Source organism: Phoenix dactylifera, chromosome 9, assembly GCF_051530095.1.
Source record: "Phoenix dactylifera cultivar Ajwa chromosome 9, Ajwa_hap1_PhDact_Kaust_v1.1, whole genome shotgun sequence".
Taxonomy (NCBI): Eukaryota; Viridiplantae; Streptophyta; class Magnoliopsida; order Arecales; family Arecaceae; genus Phoenix; species Phoenix dactylifera.
Genome location: NC_143198.1, coordinates 30,319,241 through 30,345,342, shown reverse-complemented (window position 1 = coordinate 30,345,342; position 26,102 = coordinate 30,319,241). Strand labels below are relative to the sequence as shown.

The 26,102-nt window shown below is 37.9% G+C and overlaps 2 protein-coding genes across 4 annotated transcripts; one reads left to right on the top strand and one right to left on the bottom strand.

The window, feature by feature from the left end:
* Positions 1-333: 333 nt before the first annotated feature.
* On the bottom strand, positions 334-12,967 carry LOC103708990 (phox (PX) domain-containing protein). Of its 3 annotated transcripts, XM_008794125.5 has the most exons (16): positions 12,531-12,944; positions 8,587-8,980; positions 8,313-8,490; positions 6,428-6,567; positions 6,084-6,331; positions 5,023-5,984; positions 4,818-4,918; positions 4,510-4,654; positions 3,978-4,046; positions 3,827-3,872; positions 3,323-3,711; positions 3,061-3,140; positions 2,820-2,955; positions 2,334-2,502; positions 1,161-1,243; positions 334-888 (listed from the first exon to the last, which is right to left on the bottom strand). In XM_008794125.5, the coding sequence occupies exons 1-16, from the start codon at positions 12,631-12,633 to the stop codon at positions 751-753; spliced, it is 3,381 nt and encodes a 1,126-aa protein (XP_008792347.2). In that variant the 5' UTR covers positions 12,634-12,944; the 3' UTR covers positions 334-750. The 3 variants fall into 3 exon arrangements, with proteins under 3 accessions (XP_008792347.2, XP_088561065.1, XP_008792345.2); XM_088704939.1 differs by having other exon boundaries at positions 334-916; positions 5,023-6,331; positions 12,531-12,967; XM_008794123.5 differs by having other exon boundaries at positions 5,023-6,331; positions 12,531-12,967.
* A 1,893-nt stretch (positions 12,968-14,860) lies between these two features.
* LOC103708989 (adaptin family protein) lies at positions 14,861-25,725 on the top strand. Its single transcript, XM_039131163.2, has 11 exons — positions 14,861-15,105; positions 15,182-15,698; positions 15,851-15,975; positions 16,709-16,907; positions 17,076-17,304; positions 17,449-17,615; positions 17,743-17,952; positions 19,550-19,660; positions 19,777-19,953; positions 22,160-22,606; positions 24,964-25,725. The coding sequence occupies exons 1-11, from the start codon at positions 15,053-15,055 to the stop codon at positions 25,255-25,257; spliced, it is 2,529 nt and encodes an 842-aa protein (XP_038987091.2). The 5' UTR covers positions 14,861-15,052; the 3' UTR covers positions 25,258-25,725.
* The last annotated feature ends 377 nt before the right edge of the window (positions 25,726-26,102 follow it).

Here is a 26,102-nt window from a genome sequence, read left to right as displayed (position 1 = left end):
TTCTCTGCGAGCTGACTTCCCAAAGCTGCACAAATACTCGTGGTTGAGACACTAGTTTGGCTCTTGGCACATCATGTTGGTCATGATATCCTGTATCTAAATGCATGGAATATTTGACCTCAAGACTCTGATGCTACTGTATGAATTTATGAATTTTAAATTTATTTATGACTTCCATGCTTGATCTAGGACATCTATCCACCATTCCGATCTTTGTATTGAAACCTGGGTATAAACAGCCCTGCCACAACGCCAACGAACTTAGAATACACGCATAACGTGACGACTACATCATTGATTCACCAAAAAAGCCCAGTCTGGTATAAACAGATATACAAAACTGACAATTATCTCATTAAGATGCCTCGATACAATATTTCTCTGATTACAAAAAATCAAGTATAGAAAATCTTGGGGGGGGGGGGGGAGGGGAAAAAAGAATCAACTGTACAAGTGGTATGAGAAGAAAATATTGTAGCTTTCCATGGATAAAGACATACGACATGTTTATCCAATTGCAAAGAAACACGTTCGGACAGGCTAATGGGAGACCAAGCAAATCCCACAACAGATGGATATACTTCAAAGTCTTCAACCGATGGCACAAAAGCAACAACCCCATCTAGCCAGATTTTTGTAGTGGCAATGTTTTCTGGGTGAAGTAAATCTACCTCGCCCATGACCAGCCAGTGCAAGCAAAACCACATTCAGCAAGCTGGAATTATGAATCATAGTTTGATGCGAGCAGGTTCATCTATTGTCTTCAACTACTCTGAACTGCTCTTTTTCTTCGTGGCATTGCCTTACAAGATCATCAAGCTCAGGGAATGCAGATAAAAGAAGTAGCTCCAGAAGCTCAAATGCCAGCTGCTTCAGACAAACAGAGGACTGTACAGCAAAACATCAAATCAAACGGCTACAAACATGTCATTAAGCATCTCACAAACAAAGCATACTTTTCAAGAGTTTATGGCTGGTTAGCATTAGCTTTCGAGTTGGTGACAATTGCCACCAAGCCCTAAATTGGGCAACAAAATTCGTGAGAACAGTCAACCACAGCATGGATGAAGTAACATAGTTCCAAATATTATTAATCAAGTCGCAATTTGTTACCCAATAATGTTATAATCAAGGAACTCTAGTTTTTCAAAAAAAATTACCTGAAGGAAGAAATATATATCTTGAGCACAGCGCTCATACTCTTTTCGACCAACAATACTAACAAGAGCAACTGGTGCCTTGTCTGCACAAAATACAATGATAATATTAAATACTATGAAGATTAGATGGGAAACAATTCTGTTTACTGCATCAGGACCAGCAATTGTGAGAAAGTTTTAAGATAATCAAAATTTTTTCTGAGAACATATAAAATAATCGATATAATGATTGCATATTGCATTTTGACTGCATTCTATAAGAAGGATTCAGCTTGTCGAATATTTAAGATATCAGTTTTTCCAATTGTAAGCCATTGTTCTAGCAACAGTAACAAGTATTTCTCCACGGTATCCTCTTCAAGACTAGCATTTTTTTTCTCTGTTTATATTGTCCCACATTATACTAGTCACGTCAATTTATATAGCTATTAGCAGCATTTCGACATAATGACCTTTCATATGGAAAATGTCTCACATTCCAGTAGTATTACCGCCGAAACTCATAAAAGTGCATATAAAAAAATCTTTGTAGAACTCCATAGCAATTATCATCGTAAAAGTAAACCATTTCGTGTATACTAGAACTTAGAAGGAAAGCACACATTCGCAAAAAATGTCCAGGCTCTTTCAGTAAATGAATTTTCCAAAGATAAAACAAGAAGCATAACAAAGAGCATTTCTTGATATATTTGTGCAGTGACATAAGAACTTGAATCAGTTGAAGATCTATACGATCAATGCGAATTGGACATGTACAGAGAAACATAACCTCATTGATAACCTTAAGTGATAGACCTTGGCAACCTCAATAAATCCAGTTTCTAATATTACAGTTATGACGGGATCGGTTTTATGGGATAGGTATAAATCAAAAATTACAAGCCAACCTGACATGCAAACAGTTATTTGATAATGGAACGAGATGGCAAGACAAATGATAAGAGGCCTGTTATATTAATGAAAAGTAGATGTAAATACATCATTCCAGCAACTACAAAGAATATCATCCTCTAATTCATATTAAATCAGTCTCGAAAGTACAACCCTTTTGATATGCCTCAACACAAGAATTTAATTCTTTTCTTATTCTTCATCAAGAAAAAGGAGCCAAAGCAATATTTGTCAATAAAATGCAATAATCATTCAGAAGAATGAGTGGAAACACTGTCTCACCAATTATTAACTCATGGACAAATTTTGCACGACGAGCAGCTTCTAACTGTTGTTCAGAGGCGAGCAAGTTCTCTTTTATGCTATCTTTCTGAGATCCCGGTGAAGAAACTGGGGTGGGGCGTTTGTGTTTAGGATGTTTAGTTATGAAGATTCCATCAGGCCAGAGTATCTATTCCAGTAAAAGAAATCAAGCCACTATATTTAGCATAAAGTAAAAGAAGGAACAAATATATTAGCACATTCAAAATATATATAGTGGCTGATGACAAGCTTTAACTCAAATTAATTGAATACCATGTTTGTGTAAACTTAAAAGCAGATATGGAACAAACAGATTACAATACGTTATAATTCCAGCAATTGGGACATTCAATCATTATAATGATTATAAGCAACATGAACAGATACTTTAACTATAATATGTGCTACAAATTGTTTTACAGCATTGGATCTATGAATAGAATAGCAAATGGTTCCAGAGTTTACTTGTTCAACACGATTGATTGCAGAAGCAATTACTGCTCCCCTCCTGAGAAGCTGGATTTTCTCAATAAGCCAATCATCAAAAGCATCTCCCATTCCCAACTGTAATAACTGTTTTGCTACCCAAAATGTCTGACGCCTATGTTAGAGAGAGAGAGGATATCACTACCATTTTAAAATGGTTCATGTAGGATGCCATGAAAAACAAACTTATGTATTCTACTAACCATACAACTACACGTACCTGATCCAGCCTCCATCTTGAAGCTGAAAGATGACATCTACCAAATTCAATATGGGAACACTCAAATTTGGGGGCACCCACTGAATTAAAAGGAAAGGCATCATTAGTTCTATAGGGAAACTGTATATATAATAGAAACTTCACAGGATCCACAAGAAATATAATTTAGCATGAATATGAAAAGAAAAATGCACAAAAATAGAAGTTAGAAAATAGGCATGAGTCTTTATGTTGCAATTATATGGAAAATCATATAACCTACTTGAGTGGAAATAGATGAGTCTCCAGCAGCTTCAACAACTTCAGATGCCCCTTGCAGACTATCAGCTTCTGTTACTGCGACTTTCTTGGGCACATCAGATTTGCCAGAACAGGAGGCATTCTTCTGATGCCTGTTATCTGAATCACTCCCTGAACTATCCTGATACAGATTATTGCCTTTTTTGCTAGCACTAAATCCTGAACTTTGCTCCATGTTTCCCTTCTTCAATCGCGAACTATCTGATTCATTGTAGGTCTTATCCATCTGTGCAGCATCTTCTTTACTCCCATTACTTGAAATTTTTCCCTTACTATAAAACTGATCATTCACATCTTCGATTGAGCTGCCAACCTTTGCACTCTTCTCATATGCCTTATCATCTAGGTTAACTGCAAAACATATGGGAGCCAAGGGTTTAATTTAGTGAGAAAAGTTTTTTCCTAGGGTACCAAAAAGAAGATATGGATAAACAATGTGGTCCACATTTAAAGAATAAATGACCACCTGACAGTGTTTGGATAATAGAGAGGGAATCGGAGAACACGTATGTCTGCACTATACAGTAAATGTATTAGTAATTTCTTCTACCAAAAGGAAGTGAACAGATAGTCGTGGAAAAGAGAAGGATGACATTTGCATGAGACAAGGTACCAACCTGCGAATCAACACTGAGGAAATCCCAGACCTCTATAGACCCTGATATTGTCGGAAGCTGAAGAAGCTTCTGGGGAACAGAAAAAGATAGAAGTATTACTGAAATATTAGCAGCAATGTCCTAGCAAAATTATAAATGGGCCGAGAAGGAAAAAAAAAAATGTTCATAAGTTGGAGCGGAGTCATGAGCCATTGTTCTTGGATACATGCAGAAGGGACATGCAATGTAGTCAGGAGAGAAGATTCCATCTTTTCTTAACAAAGAAAAAGATTCCATTCATGCCAACAGCTTGGAACATGAGTCACCTCAACCACACCGACAAGTCTTCTAGGTTGTGGGAAGTTCTAACAACTATGATCTAGCAGTACCTTGTAAGTAAAATGCCATAAAGTTGCCAGCCACCCCCTCAACAAAAAACAAAGGTGGGGGAAAGCAAAGCATAGCAACATTATCTTATGGTCATGTGTATAGCTTGAATTAGTTTCCATATTTCTTGCTATTAACAAAGTATAACAGAAAATGAATATATCACCTTCAAATATATGTCAAGCAATCTACATCTTTCTTGGACAACAGGCACCTCTAGTCCTGATGATAGAAAATGTTTGCGTGGCAAGCTAAGATTATACTCAGGGAACTCTTTGAGGCGCCGATGTAGTTCCTCAAAATGGCGAAACCTAATAAAAGAAACTACACATCACAATCTATCAGAAAGAACAATATTTCTCATATAAATCAAGCAATGAAAACATGAAAGTCCTGTATACTGAGTTAGAACTCAAATTACATGATTATCAGAAGCGCATTGTAGTAAAATAATCTACAGGCTTGTCTGTATACCTTCTTTTGATAGACCAGCTATTGTTATTTGCATCAGTCACAGCAATAGAATAGACAGCAAATGCTCCTGAACCACTCTTCACAAAATTGGCCCCCAATACCTGTTTCAGAAAATCAGCCTAGATACATTAGTATCAGTATACCCACATTGAGAATTGAAGCACATCCCATGCAAACACAGGGTGGGGGCTCTGTCAGAGACTACCTCACATCTTAACTTCAGAAATGAATCTGCCAAGACATAATTTTCAGGATACTTCAGAGAATGACATGATCCAGATGTTGAAATGGATGATGCAGATGAAGAAGCAACAGATCCACTGTAAATTCTACCCAAGATCTCCACCTCCGGTTCATCACTCAATTCCTCTCCTTTTGAATCTTTATTAGATGCGTTTAGGATATCTTTGCCATCTCCCAACAAAAAAGATGTCCGTTCAACTTCCTGCCAGATTGGAGCCTTCTGATTTCTTGACCTTAACCTTTTTCTTCCTGATGAAGTCCTTGACGTCCTCGGATAGCAGACATGACCTTTACCACTCTTCTTTGCTTCACGGAATTCAGAAGTTTCAAGAGGATGTCTTATGTGTGAAACAGCAGCATTTCTTTTATTTTTGCTCTCCCAGACTCTGGTTCCAGGAGAATCAAGACCTGTCACATTATTGTTTTCATCATCTTCAGTCGGATAAGAGCTCTCCGTTTCTAGTTCGTCCTCTTCCTCATCAAAGTTTTCCGTCATTTCTTGCTTTGATGGTATCTGATGATAATTTGAACCATCACAATTATCACTCTGGATATGCAAGCTTTCTACCCGACACTGATCCTCATGTTGGAAGGAAGCAGTGATTCTCTTAGACATATCAGTATTTGGTGTTTTATAGGTATTGGATGGCACAGCAGAATGATGTAAAGTATTGGTAATCCCTAGAGATGCATTTTGTGCAACTTGTTTTGCAACCTGATTTGTAGCTTCCTTCTTTCTGTAATTTCGTCCTTTTGACCACATATTCTCAAAATGTTCTGGTGCAAGAGCTTGAGTCTTTCTACGGGAAATAATATCCAACATCCGTGCCCATTCGCTTCCAGAGTTAGCAGCCGCAATTTTCTTGCCATCATTATTTCTGGATTCTGAAGGAACAGTACTATTTGAATTTAATTTCTGGGTATCTGTAGACATGTAATTTGGTCTGAGATAATTGCCTATAGCTACACTTTTTGCATCTCGAATGCCTAATGAATTAGAACAAGAATTATTTGGATTCTTACGAAAATGCATCCCATTAGCATTTCTTTTAGTCTCTTCATCTAGATTGGCTTTGGGATGGTCATGCCTAAACTGCACAAGTTCAACCCCAACACTCGAGTGATCCAGGAATCCAGAAAATTGATCAGCTGACAGTGTTGGAGACACATTTGGCTTGACTAGGGGTGCCGCTTCTGCTGATAGTGTAACTCCTTTATTAGGCTTGTTCCCATAAGAGAGAACCAAAGCTTCAATCTTTTCATTGATAAGCCTGAGATGCAAATTGAAATTTGAAGCCACAAACTAACAACAGATAAATGCAGCAGAACATCAAGAAAGTAATACAAACTGAAAAACAAGTGACTACCTCGGGTTAGCTAAGTTCAAAATTGGCCTAATAACTGTACAAGCAAGAAGCTCTCTGACTGTATGTCGAAAGAAAGAGCATTGTAGGTCTTCAGGCTTGAAAACTAAAGACATGAGACCATTCATCAAATACTGCAAAACCTGGGACATTTGAATGAGAAATGAATCAGAAGTAATTTTATGGATTGACTTAAAAAAGTATATTTGGTGGTATTAGTTAATCTTCTTTTGAATGAAAAATTAATTCATAAACCAAAAATAGGGCACACAAGGGGGTGGGGATGTGGTGGGGGGGGGGGGGGGGGGGGGGTGTTGGGGGTGTGTGCGGCGAGGAGTTGTAACAAAGAACTTGGTGAGACAAAGAGGGTAACAAAGAACTAAACAGCTAAAAAGAACAAATGGTGGAAAAGATTCAAGAAATTCCTAAAATCCAAAAATGACATTTAAAACCTACTAGAACCAAAGAAAAATGGACATATTCACAAGAGACTTTAATAGGCTAAGAAATTCAAGGTGATCGTTAGAAGTCATGAAGGCAAGAGGAAGTTGAACAAGGACTCCAACTCATATTGAAGCAAAAGAAAAGTATAATAAGCCCAAAAGCCACATAAAAAAATTCAGAAAAAATGAAGTGATATTTTAGATTAAACCATAGGATCCATTTAGGGCGTGTTTAGATGATTGGGTTGAAAATCCTTTAGGATTCATTGGTTGGGCTAGTACAACCAGCAAGATTATAGAATTTAGGGTAGGTTGGACCTATATTCATAAATACTCAGGAACAGCTTTTGAATGGCCAACTCGAATCCCATAGGAAAAAAAAAAAGACCTCGGCCCACTCCAAAGATATTCCTCGGTATTTATGAATATAGGCATACCAGCCTGTAATCCTATGATCTTGCTGGTTGTATTGGTCCAGCCCATGAATCCTATAGGATTTTCAGCCCAATCATCTAAACAGGCCCTTAAAGAGATTTTGGTGGTCTATCATAAAAATCAAATTTCAATGACTTCAATTTGAACTTTGACAAACAATGCTATTAACAGGTAATGGACCGAGCTCTTTGGAATGAACATAAGAAAACCTGTGGAACTATAACGAACATAAGAAAGAGCTGGAACTATTCAGAGTAAAAAGATGAGGTTGGTTAGAACCAACATCCTAGAAATGGTTAGAGCTCCTGTTATGCCGATAGAGAACAGGGTGACGAACCCACAAGTTCAACCTTGTTAAACTTATGATGTGAAAGTCTCGAACCAACCTTCTCTAATTTATATAATTTCGCATTCTGAAAGGCCATAAGAAATCAAATGAACATGTATGCATGCAACCAATATCTCCAACTAGAACTATCTCAAACCACTAATATTTGCAAAACCATAATCATTTCGCTTTTAAGATGAATACAATAAGTCATACAAATAATTTTTGAGTAGTATGATAACAGTTAAAGCAGAGAAAAAAATGAGAAAAACTTCCAAATAGTGCGATAAATAAGAAAAGTAAATATAAACCAAATATGACTCTTTTTCCCTTTTTTTTCGGAGGGGAGGGGGGAGAGTGGTGGTGGTGTTGGTTAAGCCACTAAACATATATGGGCAAGAATAAAAAGAAGCATCTGATTGTCATTTAATGAATCTCGTGAAAGCACAGACCCACAATGATATAATAAAATCATGAAATATAAAGTAGGATAGTTTTGATAATAACAAATGTCACATTCATGCAGCAGTAAATTGAATATATGAATAAAGTTGGCGATACATATATGCATGCTAGCTTGCATATTTATATATATATATATATATATAGAGAGAGAGAGAGAGAGAAACAGATATACATATACATAACATACAAAGGTTGTATGTTCAGGAGTAGCAACAACCTTGTGCTCAGCTTCAACAGAAAATAGAGCGGGATGCAACTTGTTATCTGCCAACAGGACTTGTTTCAGTTGTGTATCTTGGTGATCCATGGGGAGCTTTAAAAATTCCTGCTTCCCAATCTTCGCCTGGCAAAGACGGTAAAGCTCCAAGTGATTGCAAATGAGGCTAATAACATCCCTGCAATAAATCATACAGCTTTCATAAAAGAAAGAGAATATTTCCAGAGATATCATTATCAAATATAATATATAAGGGAATCTAAAAATTCAAAACCTGGTAAGAAGATTGATAAGATTTATATCTCTTGCACGACTTGATATTTCTCCTAGGGCACCGTTAATAATTTTGACCAAGTCTTCTGGCCCATCCCTGTCAGGCGTTATACGGCAGTACCAGAGATCTGTCACCCACTCAGAGACTAGGTGTCTTGAAAATTGATCAATTGCTTCCTCGGCAGCAGGAGAATTCACCTTTGTTCTCCAATCTGTCTTTTCAGGTGGAAACTTGAGAAGTTCAACAGATCTCTTCCGAGTAGATGGGTCAACCAATAATTGTTTGTTAGATGTTGTGGTCCTTCTTCGAACATCGAGATCAAGTGATATGTAACGAAAAAACATTATCAAGGCAGCAGCAGCAGGCAAGTTAACCCAAACCGAGGAGCTCGTCACTGATAAGTGATTATGTTCACAGTTAGATAATATATGGCTCATAAGCAAGGAAAAAGAAGAACAAATTGAAATTGCAGTGCATATTTCTACAGATAAGTGTGGCTTTGTGCTTTATAGACCCTCAAAATATTGCATTTGTGTTCACAAGAGGAAAATATGTGGATGATTTTAGCACTTTTAATGCAAAAAAGAAAGAAGTAAAAAGTCATTTTTTGGAACTAATAATAAATTTTAAAATAAAAAAAGTAGCAGGATACCATATGTGACATCCACAGAAGAAGAAAGTATGCAACAGTTTATCTTATAATATATTCATTTCTTTAGGAAGGAGTTATCAGAACAACGTTATTTCAAATTAAATTATTTACACAACTTTCTATTCTTATGCATTTTTTAAAAAAAAATCAAGATTGAAAATAATACATGACAGATTACAGAGAAATGGTCATCCGAAAAACAATAACAAGGGACGGAATTGAATGTAATTAGCACCAAAATAAGTTAAACAGAAATCAAATGTCCACAATATGGCAGAACTTTTTTGTACACAACGTGATGTGGTCATGGATGTAAATCATGCTGCTAATGATAGTGAAGGAAAACTTTGGCATGGAATGGGAGCAGATGGGATTGGTTGAGGTGATCAAGATATTTCATGCTCATACAAAAACATGCTAGGGGCTTAAGGAAGGTTATACGCCTTGAACTAGACAACCGGGCATCACAGGATCTCTGAGTGGATAAGATAAAGGGCAAGGAATGGTATCAGACACCCCATTTTTTTTTTTTGCACGAGATTCAAGGGATTCTTGCAACTTTATTGAGATACAACTTTGCTCTTTGCTTTCATGCAATATTATTTTCTTCAAAAATTGTATTTGCTTATTTTGGCTCTTGTACTAGAAGAAAGAGGGAATGGTAAAAATAGACCATATGGCTCCATCAAATGCTTGCACTCTTCAGCACAGGTATATGCTCCTACCTATAATGTTGTACGAGATTAAAATCAAATGAATGGTGGATGCAGGCATTTAAGATCGCAGTCATGCCCCTTCTGCCATGATAGCCTCAAGAGAGTAAACTCAGGTGATTTATGGGTATTTACCAATAGCAGTGATATTGTTGACATTGCGACAATATCAAGAGAGAATATGAGGCACCTTTTCATGTATGTAGATCAGTTGCCTCGGGTTATCCCAGATTCTGTTTTAGATGCCTATGATTCTCATGTGAAGTGACCTGCTTGGCAGTCTTATGGCTCCTTGTTATAGACAGCTGATTGATTTATCCCCATTAATGAGAATTGCTAAGTTGGAAAATAGAAGGATGGCTGTGCTATGACAGAAACAGAACTATATAAGAAACAAATAAAAATAGCTTCCACTTTTTAAAAGATTTCATCCTTCACATAGGGAATGATATTAACTTGTCAAAGTGTCTCTTGACTGCAAGAAAACTATGTGACTATGTCACAGTGTAATAGAGAAATCTTAAAGAGTGCCACAGAGCATGGTAATATCCAGGTGTGGTAGGCACTGGCCTGACAAAGAAAAATTCCAAATTTTAATCATCATGGGCAGCAAACCTATACCTAGGTCCAACACAACATCCATTGGTTCCTAAATTCCCATCAAGGGCCAACACATGGTATCCAGGCAAGGTCGCCCAAAATAGAAAGCAGACAAAATTCACGAGCTTTTAAGAATTTCACCCTATTGGTGTACTTTTGCTGCATATCCATGCAAACTGCTACAATTATAAGTTTATAATATAATGGAATAATACTTCTTCTTTCTTTGCACAATAATGGCTAGTTTTTAGCTATAAATGGAGCATGCATTCAAGCTTACAGTGTTCCATTTTTCTGAGGAAAAGCCAAAAGATTCATAAAAAGCTGGATGTATAGAGAACAAGAAGGCTAACGTGCCCTCAACAAAAGACTGCAGGAATGAGGATGATTGGTGACTCTAGAAACAAGGAAAGCAAATAAACAGTAATGGTGGTAGGAACAACAACAAAAAAAACAAATTCAAGAACAATTAGCCCATGAGATAATGAGTGTAGACTGATCCAGCATTTTGAAGGGGAGAGAGGCTTGGATGAAATCATACATAGCTATATCAGATCAGAGTTGCTGTTGGTTAAGTTTAACCGTAATCATGGACACACCATAAGGAAGAACCTGAATCAGTTGTTTAAAATGGCCCACTACATGAAGACTTTGTTGTTTGGTCGAGGAAAAAGTTTGAGGTGCTTGGAGTTCATAGAGAGCATAATGGTGGATCAGCTTATTATTTTTCATGTTTAATCCATATGGGAATTTTAGGTGACATGCAACTTTGTACATCACTACATTCCATGCGACTTGGAGTTGGTCATGTGAGTTTTAATTAAACAAGCCATGCTTCGAGTAGAAAATCGTCTTAAAAAATATAATTTACTTTCCAGAATTATGTTTGCAAAGTTTTAGTTTAATTATTATCTGGGCTTAGTTGTTAATGTCTTGACAATGTACTGAATATATTTTAGTTCATAAATCCAAAATAGATAAATTTTAAAAATGGTTCCTCTTTCGCTAATCTCTGATCATGATGACTTTCATGCTTACTGATAACTCCAGACTCCAACTCTAGGTGAAAGCTCCAAGATCCCATATGCAGTAAAGACTCCATTATACATATCCCTCTGCTAGTTAATGTGCACGTTTCTCTATTTTTCTGCATTGCTTCTTGCAACTTCGATGGAAATTTCTACAATCTTTTCTCCAGAGTTTACTAGATACTTTAGTTGCTAAAATCAGCTGAGAGATCAACCCAAGATAAGCTTTCCCATCATCTAAAACCTTCTTAATGCCAAATCTACCTTACTTTAGTCCCTTGTAACCAAGTAAGAACTGATTCAGCTTTAATAACATGTAATGTCAAAATCAAGATAATTCTCAACCTAGTCTTCTCTTTCCCATCATATACTAACAATATTATGCCCTTAATCCCAAATGCACATTACACGATACCCTGCCTCGAATTATATCTTTATCACTGTGTAAAGATAATACCATTTAATTTGCAATAGATGAGTCTGGAAACAGTATTGAACTAATTCAGTGGCACTGGATACTCTTGGAATAATTCATCTGATAATGTTGCAACTAGAGTAATAATTCCAAGAAAGACTGCTCAAGTGAAATTCATTTAAGTAAATAAAACAAAGGAAGCTACTTTAAAAAAAATAATAGTAAAGTAAAAGAAAAAAAAAGAACCAATTTTTGTATTTTACAGCCAACTCCTAGTCACAGAATAAAAACTATGAAGAAGATAGTCGAATCTAAACAGTTCATCCCGAATCAGCGATAAATCACCGCCATCCAGAACCAGACCTTTGTTACCTGAATCTATCGATCTGTATACAAACCTCGAGAAAGAATCATAAGAAAACCGAATTTCCCCACATGGGCTGTATTCCGAGAAGCAACACCAATAAAAACGCAAGAAAACCAACCAAAAAGCCGAAAGCAAGCATCAAGCACAATAAACTGGGTAAGGGACTAACAAGACATAAGATAGGAGAGGCCGAAGACGCATATGAGGAGCAGCACGATGCGCTTCTTGGCCTCCTCCGCCAAGTCACGCACGGTCTTCCGTCCCGTACTCATCTCCGGCGCCCCCTTCCCCCCTCCGATTCGATCAAATCCCCACCAAATCGCAGCCGGAGGCGATCAAAAGCTTCGATCAAACCCCACAAACGAGCTATCAATCGTCTCCTCTTCCTCTCCCATCAAGAACTGGGGAGGCGATGGAATCGAACCCCGAGAAGAGGACGGAGGTGATCGGATTCAGGAGTTGCAATGACTTCAAGAAACGAGAGGAGACGAAGTCCCAACTGCTGGTATTTCTCTCGCTTCGGCAGCCTTCCCCTCTCCCCTTCCTTCCTCCCCGTTTTGTGCGGTCGTGGGAGCCAAATGACGAAACAGTCCTTGATCGAATCCCGAATTACGCCCCTTTTTCCAAAAGAGTTTCTTGATTTTCTTCTTCGTAAAGGAAGTGCCGGACGCCGAAAGCAGACCAAGCATTGTGACTCGAAACGTTGGTCGATTTCATTCACCCCTAAAAGAGAGAGTTGAAAAGGATGGTTGTTGCGTGGGTGCCGAAGGAATTGGTCGGCTGTCAAGTGGTTGGTCGGCTCTAACATTCAACAACCGCCGGCCCGAGCTGTACCCTATACCCTATCACGTTTTTTCTTCGCGCGAGTTTGTGTCGTATGCTATACAATGTATAGCTGAGTTCATCTTGTCCTTTAAAACTTGTGATCCTCAGGTGTGGCCGAGGGGATAACAGTCGACCAAATAAATAATTAAAATTTATAATAGAGTTTGTAAATAATATGCTGAGTTGCGCAGGACTTTTACTTGTTGGATGAGCACCCAGAGCACAGCAATGCATATGAGAAAATAGATGGATATTGTGATGATCTCCAAAACTTATTTGTTTTTTTTTTTCTTAAATTACTTTTACTTTTTTTTTATAAATAAAAGATTGTTAAATTGATCAATCTCGGAGGAAAAAAAAAAACAATGTGCTTTAGATATGTTTTTGATAAATCATGACATACAACTCAGCCGATACACTCTCATTTTTGTTTCTTTACCTAAAGATGGTATGCCAGACCAATAAAATTGTATTTTCTGGAGATGTATACAGAGGAAAATTATCTCTTTTCGTGTTCTTTAAATCTTTGACATATCCTCGCTTTTTAGCTTCTTGAGTAGATGTCCTTGATGATTTTCAATCAAGCCCTTCATTTGTGATTATATGGACTGATCTCTGGTCTTAGTATGTCGTGCACCTATATCATGTAAGCCTGTGAATATATGTATATATATAAAATAAATCCACTTCTTGTAACACCCACATGCTCTTCATTGACATGCAACTAAAATCTCTATAATTCACATGCATTGACAAGTAGCATGTATACGTGTTTTGTCAAATATAATTATCTCGAGTATCATTGGATGATTTTAAGTGTTGAAAGAAGAATCATATGATGAGCACTATAATATTGCATATAAATCAAAGAGAGACAAATTATTTATCTTGCCATGGCAAGTGCGAGAGGACATAGATGCAGCATGTAAATCAAATATTCTTACATGATGCAGATCCAGCATGTTGATACATGAATTGGTACATGCAAACTAAGAAATATACATTCTCAAATATAAAAGTAAGTATGAAAAACAATCATTGCCTCTCTTCTAGTGATCTATAACATAGGGCAAGGAAAGAAATTCTGATGGTAATCGGACTCATCCCAAAATGCACAAGTAACTTCTAATTTACAATTCAACATTCTGAGTGCATAGAAAATAGATAGGTGGTCTTCGATGCAAACGAGCTTCTCTGGATGTCTAAAAACCATATAAGCTCAAGAACAGTTTGATTGCACGGACATGCCCTAGGAGGAAGAAAGAAGAGAAAAATGATAAATTTGCAAACTAGTATAGCAAGGACAATAAAAACAAATAGCAAGAACAAAGATGCTATGGTAGTAATGGAGCTTTGTGTTTGACTGGAAAGGTGATAAGGAGTAGAACAAGGTATTCACATATAAAATGCCTAAATTATTTTATAATAAAACAAGCATTATATAAATTATTTGTGAATAATAACTACATCCAACATATCATAAACAATTATTTTGCATCATAATAAACAATTATTTATAGTGAACATACTAGTACTAATAGAATCCAAAAATCATAATAGAGGTTGCACAAACACATATAATGAAGCTAGAATGGAAAAATGCCATTATCAATAAATATATATTTTTTATTTTTATTTTGGTGCAGTCTATTCCGAGATGCATAGTTTGGGCATGGGAGGGTTAACCAAGCAACGGCCTTTCTTGAAATGAAACCTAAAACCTAGCCAAGAGAAACTGAGCCGTTTTAATCTTCTATTAACTACAGTACCGGACAAGTAAACGGTGAAATACCTCCGTGGTGGGAGAACCATCAAAACCAGGCCGGAATCTCCCTTCCCCTTCCTCTTTCTCATCCGAGATCCGCCATGGCGCCTCCCCTCCCGTCGCAGCGATCGCCGTCGCCGTCCCAGCCCTCCGGGTAAGTCCCCTCCCCGTCTCCCCAAAACCCTAACCCTCTCCCCTTCTCCCTCTATAATCCCCTTCTTCCTCCACAGGAGGAGTGAGGTCTCCGATCTGAAGCTGCAGCTGCGGCAGCTCGCCGGCAGCCGCGCCCCCGGCGCCGACGACTCGAAGCGCGACCTCTTCAAGCGGGTGATCTCCTACATGACAGTGGGAATCGACGTCTCCTCCGCTTTCAGCGAGATGGTGATGTGCTCCGCCACCTCCGACATCGTCCTCAAGAAGATGTGCTACCTCTATGTCGGCAACTACGCCCGCTGCAACCCCGACCTCGCCCTCCTCACCATTAACTTCCTCCAGAAGGACTGCCGGGACGAGGACCCCATGATCCGCGGCCTCGCCCTCCGCAGTCTCTGCTCCCTCCGCGTCCCGAATCTTGTCGAGTACCTCGTCGCCCCTCTCGCCGCCGGCCTTAAGGATGGCAGCCCCTACGTCCGCACGGTCGCCGCCATGGGTGTTCTCAAGCTCTACCACATTTCTGCCGCCACCTGCTTCGACTCCGATTTCCCTGCCACGCTCAAGAGCCTCATGCTGTCCGATCCTGATGCCCAGGTGCGGATCTTCGACCTACGCTTAGATCTGCACCGATTACCGAGTTAATATCAGATCCTGATGAGCAGTTTAACAGATGAAAGATCTGATTTTGATTCACTTTCCAGTCTAATGGCAATTTGAAATTTATTTCGTTGTGTTTCGGTTGGCAGGTGGTTGCAAATTGTCTACACGCTTTACAGGAGATATGGAATCTGGAAGCTAACAACCCAGAGGAAGCATCCAGGGAAAGAGAAGCTCTGCTGAGCAAGCTGGTGATCTTTTATCTCCTAAATAGGTGAGATCTTGATATGTTTATCTTGCCGATTATTTCATGTTCCTGAACATTCTTGGAGAACAATTCAAAGTTTTGTACTTTCTGTGGCTTCCATCTCGCGTGGAATTGCTTAGCAAATGTGTAGATGCAGAAATGGTTTTGAAATTGTTTCTTTTTATACCAGGGCTGCTAAAAGCCTAAAACATTCAAGTTCGTCATTCTTAGCTTCTGTAGGTCAACATATAAGGAGTGGTACTTTAGTAGGAGCTGTCCTGTCTCTGCTGTGTGCTGAACAGGATGGAGAAGTCAAAGACATGCAACCAAAACAATTTCAATCAGAGCTTGTATTTGGCTTGCAGATATTCGCTATACTCATGTTTTGATTATCTTTGTAAAGAGTATATGTATATTTATAATGTTGAGCAGGAGGTTATCACCTTATTTCTTTTGTGAGAAAACAATAATATCACATGGCTCTAAAGCTGTTCCATTTGCTATATTTATCGATATGATGTCTGGACATCTAAATATTATGATTGCACACCTAATATTTTTTTTGTAAATGGTATCATTTTTACGAATCATCATACCTGTTGTGACTGAAAGCTAAGATAGTTATGTCTCTTTCCATGTTTTATTTATTTCAACTCTGAACACAAAGTTCCTCTCTCTCCCTCTCCCTCTCTAAATCCATGAATCATTCTTCTGCCCATTTGCTGGAGCATTATCTAATTATAATCTACAAAATTTACAGGATCAAGGAATTCAATGAATGGGCACAATGCCTTGTACTTGAGATAGTATCCAAGTATATACCTGCAGATAGCAATGAGATATTTGACATAATGAATCTTCTCGAGGATAGACTTCAGCATGCAAATGGAGCTGTTGTTTTAGCTACAATCAAGGTCTTTCTGCATTTGACAATGTCTATGACTGATGTTCATCAGCAGGTGCCCATCAAAGCAGCTCTTATTCATTTTGCTGTTCAAATTGATTTACTGCAATGTTTTTCCTTCTGTAATCTGCTTAAATTGATTTTATTATATTCTATTACTGTAAAATGGATATTGTATTATAAGCTTCTAAATGCCTGTATTTCTGTATGGTTTCTGTCTTAGGTTTATGAACGCATTAAAGCACCTTTACTCACTTTAGTTGGCTCAGGAAGTTCAGAACAATCATATGCAGTACTAAGCCACCTGCATTTGTTGGTTATGCGTGCTCCAATGTTGTTTTCCACAGACTACAAACATTTTTATTGCCAGTTCAGTGAACCGTCATATGTGAAGAAACTAAAACTTGAGATGCTGACTGCCATTGCTAATGAGAGCAATACCTACGAGATTGGTATAAGAACTAATTTCTTCCCCACACCTTTCAAATGCTTAAACTTGCAATATTTTCTGCATCCTTGTGAATTTTTGATATGCAGTTTTCTATTTAACAATACATTCATTTGTTGACTATTGTCTTGATTAAATCCATGCCCAGTGACCGAGTTGTGCGAATATGCTGGAAATGTTGATGTGCCCATTGCAAGAGAGTCAATTCGGGCAGTCGGAAAGATAGCATTGCAGCAGTATGATGTGAATGCAATTGTTGACAGGCTGCTCCAGTTTCTTGAGATGGAGAAGGATTATGTGACTGCTGAAACTCTGGCAAGTATCTTCAGCAGAGCACATTAAGCTTCTGTTGTGTAAATGGCTGTTGAAATTCATATTTTTATAATCTAAATGATGTGAATTGTTATGACTTCTTTGGCATACCTGCAAAATTTATTTACAGGTACTGGTGAAAGATCTTCTGAGAAAATATCCTCAGTGGAGTCATGACTGCATTGCAGTTGTTGGGAATATCAGCAGCAAGAATGTTCAAGAGCCAAAAGCCAAAGCAGCTCACATATGGATGCTGGGAGAATATTCCCAGGACATGCTTGATGCTCCTTACATTCTGGAAAGTCTCGTTGAAAATTGGGATGATGAACATGCACCAGAGGTATTAAATTTTTTTAATTACAGAGACTGTTTGTAGAGTAAATTGTGGATAATACTTCCAAGACCTAGCTACATTTTCTATTGTTTCCTTCCAAAACTTTTATTTCTGAGGACATCTTCTTGGAACAAGGGGCCAAAGGCTCTCTCTCTGTCTCTCATGCTCACTTGCTTGCTCTATATAACCAGTGATATAAGCGAGGTCTTTAAGATGGCATTCTTGTAAGAAAGAGCTTTGTAAACTATGATTAGGGATTAGCTGTTGATAGGAACACTGTCGTTTGTGAACAGTAAAGAGATCCTTTTGCCTATTGTTTTCCTTTCAATGTTATGAGTGGTTTAAGACAGAAACTATGATATTCGTCAAGCCTTTGCATTTGTCTGTCAGCTCTGGTGGATTGCTTCTTAAGAGGGCTGTCCAATCAGTTGGAGGGTGGTGTGTGCTTGTAAAGGTGAAGACTTTGCTCGCAATGTTGCACATGGATACGGGGTAGTGGTGGCCATTGGGTGACTTGGAGTCTGTAGAAGGTTAAGACAGGTTCTTGTAGAGGTGTATGTGTGGGTTTGTCCTTATAAAGGGTATTTGGTTTAGGGTGGTTCGTACTAGATTTGATTCTGGGACTACTCTTGGTTTGGAGAGGAATTGCTTCAACTGTTATGTGAGGTTAGTCCCTTCAATTCTTCGGTCATAGGAGCATGTGGTCTTTGTCCTTACAATGGTTTCAAAAGATTTGTTTCTTCTTTGTGTCAAGGTTCTCATTAATTTTCTTTGGACTCTTCACATTTCTGAAGCCTCATATACACTTCCAGATGACTCTGGTTTGCTTTGCTGGTGGCTTAAGTAATGTTATTATGCGGGGGATGCAATTGGTTTGTTGTTGCTCACTCTGCTATCTTCATAATGAGACTGGGGAATCACCTTTTCCTATTCTGCCCCTGTGGTTGAAGATGTTTTTCTGAATTTCTTTGAGGTTCAACCTACATGTATTATGGTATGAAATTATGCTTGCACAAAACTTGTTATTTTGCCTTTGAGAAAGTCATTGTGGGTCAGTCAGCTACATGATACTGATTGACACGGTAATTTCTGAGTCATTGCCAATTCATTGCTGGTAATCACTGATAATCACCTCATGTGATTATACCTGAGTAGTGTTGTAGATGACATATATTAGATGAAACTTGAATCAGTTTTCTCTGAGCTAACATGGAGGTGAATTCTTCATAAATGTTGTGCACATCTGAATGCTCAATAATTTGTACTTTTCAGCCATATGTAGGTTTCTATAATGACCAGACCTTACCATATTATTTAGTGATTCCTGTTGCTTTTACTTTGTTATCTTGTTGCTGCCTGTATGATGTGAGCCAAAAGTAGACTTGCGATCATGAGTGAATTGATACTCTTAGATCTTCTTTCTCAACTTAACAAGCAGTCATGTGGCTTACATTCAACCCGCTATGCATTCTTTCTTTTGCAGAAAATTATTATTTCAATCTCTATTTTCCGTCCATGCATATTGCATATGTACACATGTTTTGGATTAGATGTGCAGTTATGCATCAAGGTCATTTAATGCACTGGATATCTTCTTGTATAGGTTCGCTTGCATCTTCTCACAGCAGTAATGAAATGTTTCTTTAGAAGACCACCGGAGACACAAAAGGCCTTGGGAGCTGCTTTGGCTGCTGGTCTAGCTGATTCCCATCAGGTACTGCTTTGTTCTTATATTATGTCCCAGAAGCTGGAATAGATATCCAACTGAAGCTTTTTTAGGTTATGAAAGAATTTTTCCGGGTCTTCTATTAAATTGATAGCTCATTGCAGGATGTTCATGATCGAGCCTTATTCTACTACAGGCTTTTGCAATATGATGTATCAGTAGCAGAACGTGTTGTAAACCCTCCTAAGCAAGCTGTTTCGGTCTTTGCTGATACACAGAGCAGTGAAATTAAAGACCGCATATTTGATGAGTTTAACACTCTATCAGTTGTGTACCAGAAGGTAACTCGGTTTCTTTAATGCTCTATACTGTTTTAATTTTATTTTTCCTTGGCTTGCTTCTTTCAAGGACTACATTGAAAAAACAATTACAGTTTGAACATAATAAGGCACGGCAATTCATTGTTATTATTTAGAAATTTGTTTTCTTTCGGTGGTTAATGATTGCTCGTGTTTTCATGCTACAATGCAAATGCTAAAGATAGATAGCATACATTTTATAGATTGTCTAACTACATTACAATGGAAAAAACTTAGATAGGAAAAAAGGTCAGTTTCATGCTCAAACAGATGCAGGTGGCAAAGTCATCGCGCCTATTTATAATTCTAATTAGATGCTATCTGGTTTCTGCTATATGCTGTTCTGTTTCAAAGAAAAATATCCATTTATTACTTTTCGATACAAAATGTTTTCATTGATGACTCTGATGCCTAGTTCTGAAAATTCTTGCTCATAGGGTTATAAATATTTTTATTCTCATAGACTTATGTTTACTTAATTGTCTGAAAATTTTGATATATGAGGTACTTGTAAACAGTTGGTGGAAACTTGATGACGACACCTTTCACTTAAGATCATTAGATCCCAACTCCAGTTTGGCTGACAGGCACATAGACACATCCATAATTCATGTATATCTCAATTGTGCTTGCTAAGCTTGTGTTTTAGTTACTCCATGTAGACTATCTTCAGTTGTTAATCCATATTCTTGGACTGTCTTACTTCTGTTATGAGTAGTATTAACCATCAACTGTTGTTGAAATCAGTTAGTTATCATTGCTATTGAAAATACATTTTCTATTTGTGTTGAAAAGCTTATTGTAGGTCATCTTTGTGGTTTTGATTGAAATTTCTTATATACGTTGCATTTCTATTTAAACGCTTAGCAAAATTGCATTATAGGCTGTTAAATGTTTGCCAACTATACTGCAAACTGATGCACATTTTCTGTCATGTTTATAGCAACTATATCATTTGAAACTGTTCTTAGATGCAATATCTTTGCAGGCATCTGCTTAATTATCAAAGATGTGAGATGCCCAGATGTAATTGTGCTACTTTGCTTTATTTTAAGTGGTTGTTTGACATTACCGCTGTAAACTAGTGTTTTCATCATTAAGAGCATCATCAATGCAGACAACAGGCCTTCTAATGAGAATGTAAATTTATGGCTGGACATACAAATCAAGTGCCCCTTTTATTGTTGACATCGGGATGTTGACTTGATCATGTATGTGTTGCTAAGTAAAATGGGGAAACATTGTGTCATTGGTTAGAGCCATAGACATCTCTCGGCATCATAAATAATGGTGGTAGCTATCATTTTGAGGCTCTACCGGGAAAAAATTTTATGTCGGGGCATGGATTGTTTTCTTTACTAGTTTGGTTTATATGTTTTGCAAGCAATTTCACACTTGAAACTATTGCACCTGTTACACTGATGAGCTAGCATGCTGGGGTTGTTGGGATGTCCTAGCAACTTTTTCAAAATTGGCATGCCAGGCTGTCAAATTTTTGACTATGAACCGACCGGCAGGAGCAGTTTAGCTGAATAACAGCATGCAGTCCCTAGAATTTTGGGATACTGGAAATGATTTTGTAAGATGGTTATGGTATCCCCTGTGTGGAGCTGTATAACTTCTCCACAATTTGCTGTTTTATCCAGCTCAGCATATATTTGATGACTTATCCAGCTCAAACATTCCAGGTCATTTGAGTCTAAAACTGGATGTTTGCTTGTCTTGTTTGAGCAAGCCCAGAAATGCCTTCTTTCTTGTCTGCGCAGGAAGAATATGCCCATCAGGTCCAGATAAATGTCAGATCTTCTTCTGTACACCTTTGTAACGCTTGGTGCTATTCAGGAGGCTCTAATCCTTGTGCGCTAGTTATAAGAGGAAATGAAGGTTTCATAGCTGTTTCTAATGATATTACATATTGTATTGGCTAACTTCATCTGATATATCTTGTCATTGACCTTTTGCTGGTTCAATTACGGTCATAACTTCGCTTAAATCTCATGATCCTAGGCTTGGACGAAACTTGCAAGCTTCATTTCTAAAGATTAGCTGTCTTGTAAAGCTTTAAAAATTTCTTGTGTCTGTTGGTCTCATTAGATTGACACCCTATTATGTTTATCCAGAATATGTTTCTTTAAACAAATTTAAACAACTACTACTAAGTTTCTAATTGATGTATATAAAATTGCAGCCCTCTTACATGTTTACGGATAAGGAGCATCGGGGACCATTTGAGTTTTCAGAAGAACTTGGAAACTTGTCCTTGGGAGCAGAATCTGCAGATAATGCCGTGCCAGCTCAAAGATATGAAGAGAACGATCTTTTATTAAGCACATCAGAAAAAGAAGAAAATGGAGGTCCACCCAATAACGGCTCTCCTGTCTCAGCATACAGTGCTCCTTCTGACTATTATGGTTCTTCGGTATCTGTTAATTCACAGACCCAACCTGAGACAGCAATTTCAATCCCTGGCTTGTCGGCATATACTTCACCAGCAACCTTAGCCATTGATGACCTTCTTGGTTTGGGTGTTCCTTCTGCCCCTGCACCTCCAACCTTGAAGCTTAATCCAAAAGCAGTTTTAGATCCTGGTACTTTCCAGAGGAAATGGGGCCAACTAGCAATATCCTTGTCACAGGTTTGCTTCCTTTAATAATTTAAGAACCATGCCCCTATTAATCATGTTTTATATTGACAATTTCTTGTAAAGGTCTATAGATACTCTTTTGCGTAGTGCAATATTAGAAACATGACCAAATTATTTTTACTGATTATGTTCTCTTCCATGTCACTCGGCTAGGATGCTTTGTCTTTGTATCTATTTTAGAGGTAAGCAGAAGATGCTGGGTAGGGGATCTTGATCCCTTCCATGCTTGTTATTGTGAATCTATTCAGATATGTTATGGACAAGATCCTTAATCTCGACACTGGGTACCGTACTGGTATTTATTCGGTCCAGTATGGTACGGTACACATCTGTGCCGAAATAGCCCTCTTACCTATTTTCTCGATTTTTATTTTGGTACGGATCGGTATGCACATCGGTACAGGTCGGTACACTTCGGTATGGGGCTTGTACTGACTTGAAGGTGTGTTTCGTATTGGTTTTCTCTCAGTATGGTACGGTATGCCTTGTACTTGGCGGTATGGGGCGGTATGGTAGACCTTGGTTATGGGTGTTGTCTTCACCACTCCCTAATTAAAAGAAAATTAAAAATAATAAGGGTTACGGAGGGCTTGTATGATTCTTAAATATGTGCTTTTGTAAACTGACATTGTATCAACAAGGCGTAATCCTTGTTGTGGTTGGTGTTATTAACTTCATCATTTTGTTTCCTAGCAAAAAGCTACTTGATCCTATTAAACCCAGTCATCCCTCGCAGAGATATTTAAAATTTCTTTTCTCATGATGTCTGTCCTAGTATACTTTTTCTCTCTCATTTATATAGTTGTATGTGAACCACATCAAATTGTAATGCTCCTCCTCTCTTGGCAGCTTTAGTTTTTTGTTGCAACTTGCATTCAACCAAATTATTTGAATTAGTTTTGTGATTTCCAATGTTGTTTCAATCCTGGGTGAAATAATATTACAGATGGAATGGTGGTAAATATTGTTCCAAATTTGACAAAATGAATCCTCATATATATTAAAAGAGAGAAGCATGTACATGTGCATGCATGGCTGTGTGTGAACCTGGTCATTTTTGACCTGCTACTTATGGTGGTTCTTACGATATATGTATATGCTTTTCTTTGCACACCATGTTTGGATTGCAGAATACATTCTGTTATCAGAGACTTTGTCTCTTTCTTGCCATTCCAAAATTTTTGATAATGGTAAGTAAAATGCATAAAATTGTATGAAACTGACTGACAGGGAGCGTTTGTTAACATTGAAATGCACTCTTAAGTTTTGTGACAATTTTACATCTTTGTTTTGTCTTGCATCATGATTACCCACAGCACTTCACTGCCTATAAGTTTACATTAGCCATGTGCGTCTCCCAGTTTTTTGCAGATCCTATTTCAATCTATTGAACTCATGCTTCTTTCTACTGGGCCCATGGAACACTTGCCTAATCAGAGTATGTAAGAGTGGCAACATGGATCTAATATTAAAATTCAATAAATTTCAGCTTACATAAGTTATTCATCAGCGATCCCCTACATTTTGTGAATGCACATATGATTTCCTAGAAATTTTTATGAAACATGAAATTGTGGTAAAACTGAGATGGATACTTCAGATGAAGAAACTCAGAGGCTATACTAATTAAGGAACTCACTCAAATTGTCTTGCCCATTAGGTAATTCGTATACTATAGAATTCATCAGTCATCAGTCACATAAATCTTTTTTACTATCTTTTAGCATTAAGTCAGAAGGGTCAAAAACCTCAGTATGTGTGCAAGGGTCAGGATTGACATCCATGGATTATTCTTAGAAACTCGAGCAAGTATCCAAGGAACATAACTGTCATCTTCTTAAAAACCTAAAAGAAAACTGATAGATAAATGCAAGTCTGGGTGACAATTTTATGGTAGATACTAATGTTTCTCTTTTGAAACCCAAAATCTGATTAGCTATCAAACTTGGAAGAACGTATGACATGTTTGAACATAAATACTTTCATTTCAATTAATGCGAATCTCAGCCTTGTTGCAAGCTTTTGTCAAGTTATGGTCCCCAGTTCCACCAACACCCCCCCCCCCCTCTCTCTCTCTCTTCTCTCTGGGGTTCTTTTCGAGTGACAACCTTGATGTCAGCATAATACGACTCAAGCCAACAACCACCTTGGTCCCTTTGACTGACCCACATATTGCACTCAACCTTATTGCTTTAGTTGTGCCTACATGCATTGCGTATGCACCTAACCTGGCTCGTGAACCATGTCTTGATTGCACACACAGTGATCTGGTGCCAAACCAACTAACAATGGGTGGTTATCTCAATATTCTTGTGATGAGATCTGAAATAGTTGCATTTACTTTGCAGGAATGCTCCATGAGTCCTCAAGGAATTGCAGCCTTGACAGCACCTCAGGCCCTCATCCGACATATGCAAGGCCACTCTATCCAATGCATCGCCTCAGGTGGTCAATCACCGAATTTTAAGTTCTTCTTCTTTGCTCAAAAGCTAGATGGATTGTCAGCTTTCTTCCTTGTGGAGTGTATTATCAACTCATCATCAGGAAAAACACAGATAAAAGTGAAGGCTGATGATGGAAGTGCATCAGAGGCATTCTCCGCAATGTTCCAATCAGCTTTGTCAAAATTTGGGGCACCCTGACTAAATTTTGTATTATTTTGTTCTCTCTCTCTCTCTCTCTCTCTCTCTCTCTCTCTCTCTCTCTCTCTCTCTCTGTCTGTCTGCTGTTTTTGCTGGTTTAGTAAATTATACGGTGTTAATGAGAAACTAGTTATCTTGTATGGAGTGGTCTGAAATCTGAGTAACCTCATAAGCATTCGGGGTTTAGGACAGAATGTGGAACTTTTAAAATTCTCATGGTGAGTGCATTTTTTAAATCAATAACATAAATAGGCTTGGCGTTTTTAATGGTCACTGAGAGATCAATAAAGTTGTGTAGGCTTAGGGATATGAACAGCAACAGTCTGTACATTGAACCCCTCTGAACATGTCTTTAATAGAGGTTCACTGATGGTGAGCATGCAGGCATTACTGCAGTTTATGTAATTTTGCTGACTGAGAATGTTCAGGACAAATTTATTGCCCATAACAAGAAGATATACGTGTGAACAGATGTTTTATGTGAAATGCTTATGTTTATAGAACTTATACATTGACAGGTCATAAGTCATGATTATTGATTGCAACATTGGTTTTGAGAAAGGCTGTAAGAAATGTCACACAATAGCACCATTGTTCTGTTATAATGGAGTCCTAGTGAAACTGTTGTTGACTGTAAACGCTCAGTTAGGGTTCTTCCCTCCACCCAACCCCACCCTATGGAATTGTTTTAGTTTTTAACAATGACAGGTATAAAGGTGTTATTTGCCGTTATAACAAAAATAATGGTCAAATAATGGAAAAACAATGCTATGAATGGCCCAAATCGCTGTTGACATGTTTATCAATTGAGTGAAAAAGAATTAAGTTTTCCAGTTGGTGCTGAA

Excerpts from the sequence above, each read along its gene's own strand:
- LOC103708990 (XM_008794123.5), bottom strand. The coding sequence starts at position 12,633 with ATGAGTACGGGACGGAAGACCGTGCGTGACTTGGCGGAGGAGGCCAAG. Across the intron at positions 6,332-6,427 it reads TTGAACTTAGCTAACCCGAG|GCTTATCAATGAAAAGATTG; the intron begins GTAGTCACTTGT and ends TTTGCATCTCAG. Across the intron at positions 2,503-2,819 it reads CAATCAATCGTGTTGAACAA|ATACTCTGGCCTGATGGAAT; the intron begins GTAAACTCTGGA and ends TTACTGGAATAG.
- LOC103708989 (XM_039131163.2), top strand. The coding sequence starts at position 15,053 with ATGGCGCCTCCCCTCCCGTCGCAGCGATCGCCGTCGCCGTCCCAGCCC. Across the intron at positions 15,106-15,181 it reads TCGCCGTCCCAGCCCTCCGG|GAGGAGTGAGGTCTCCGATC; the intron begins GTAAGTCCCCTC and ends CTTCCTCCACAG. Across the intron at positions 19,661-19,776 it reads GTCTAGCTGATTCCCATCAG|GATGTTCATGATCGAGCCTT; the intron begins GTACTGCTTTGT and ends AGCTCATTGCAG.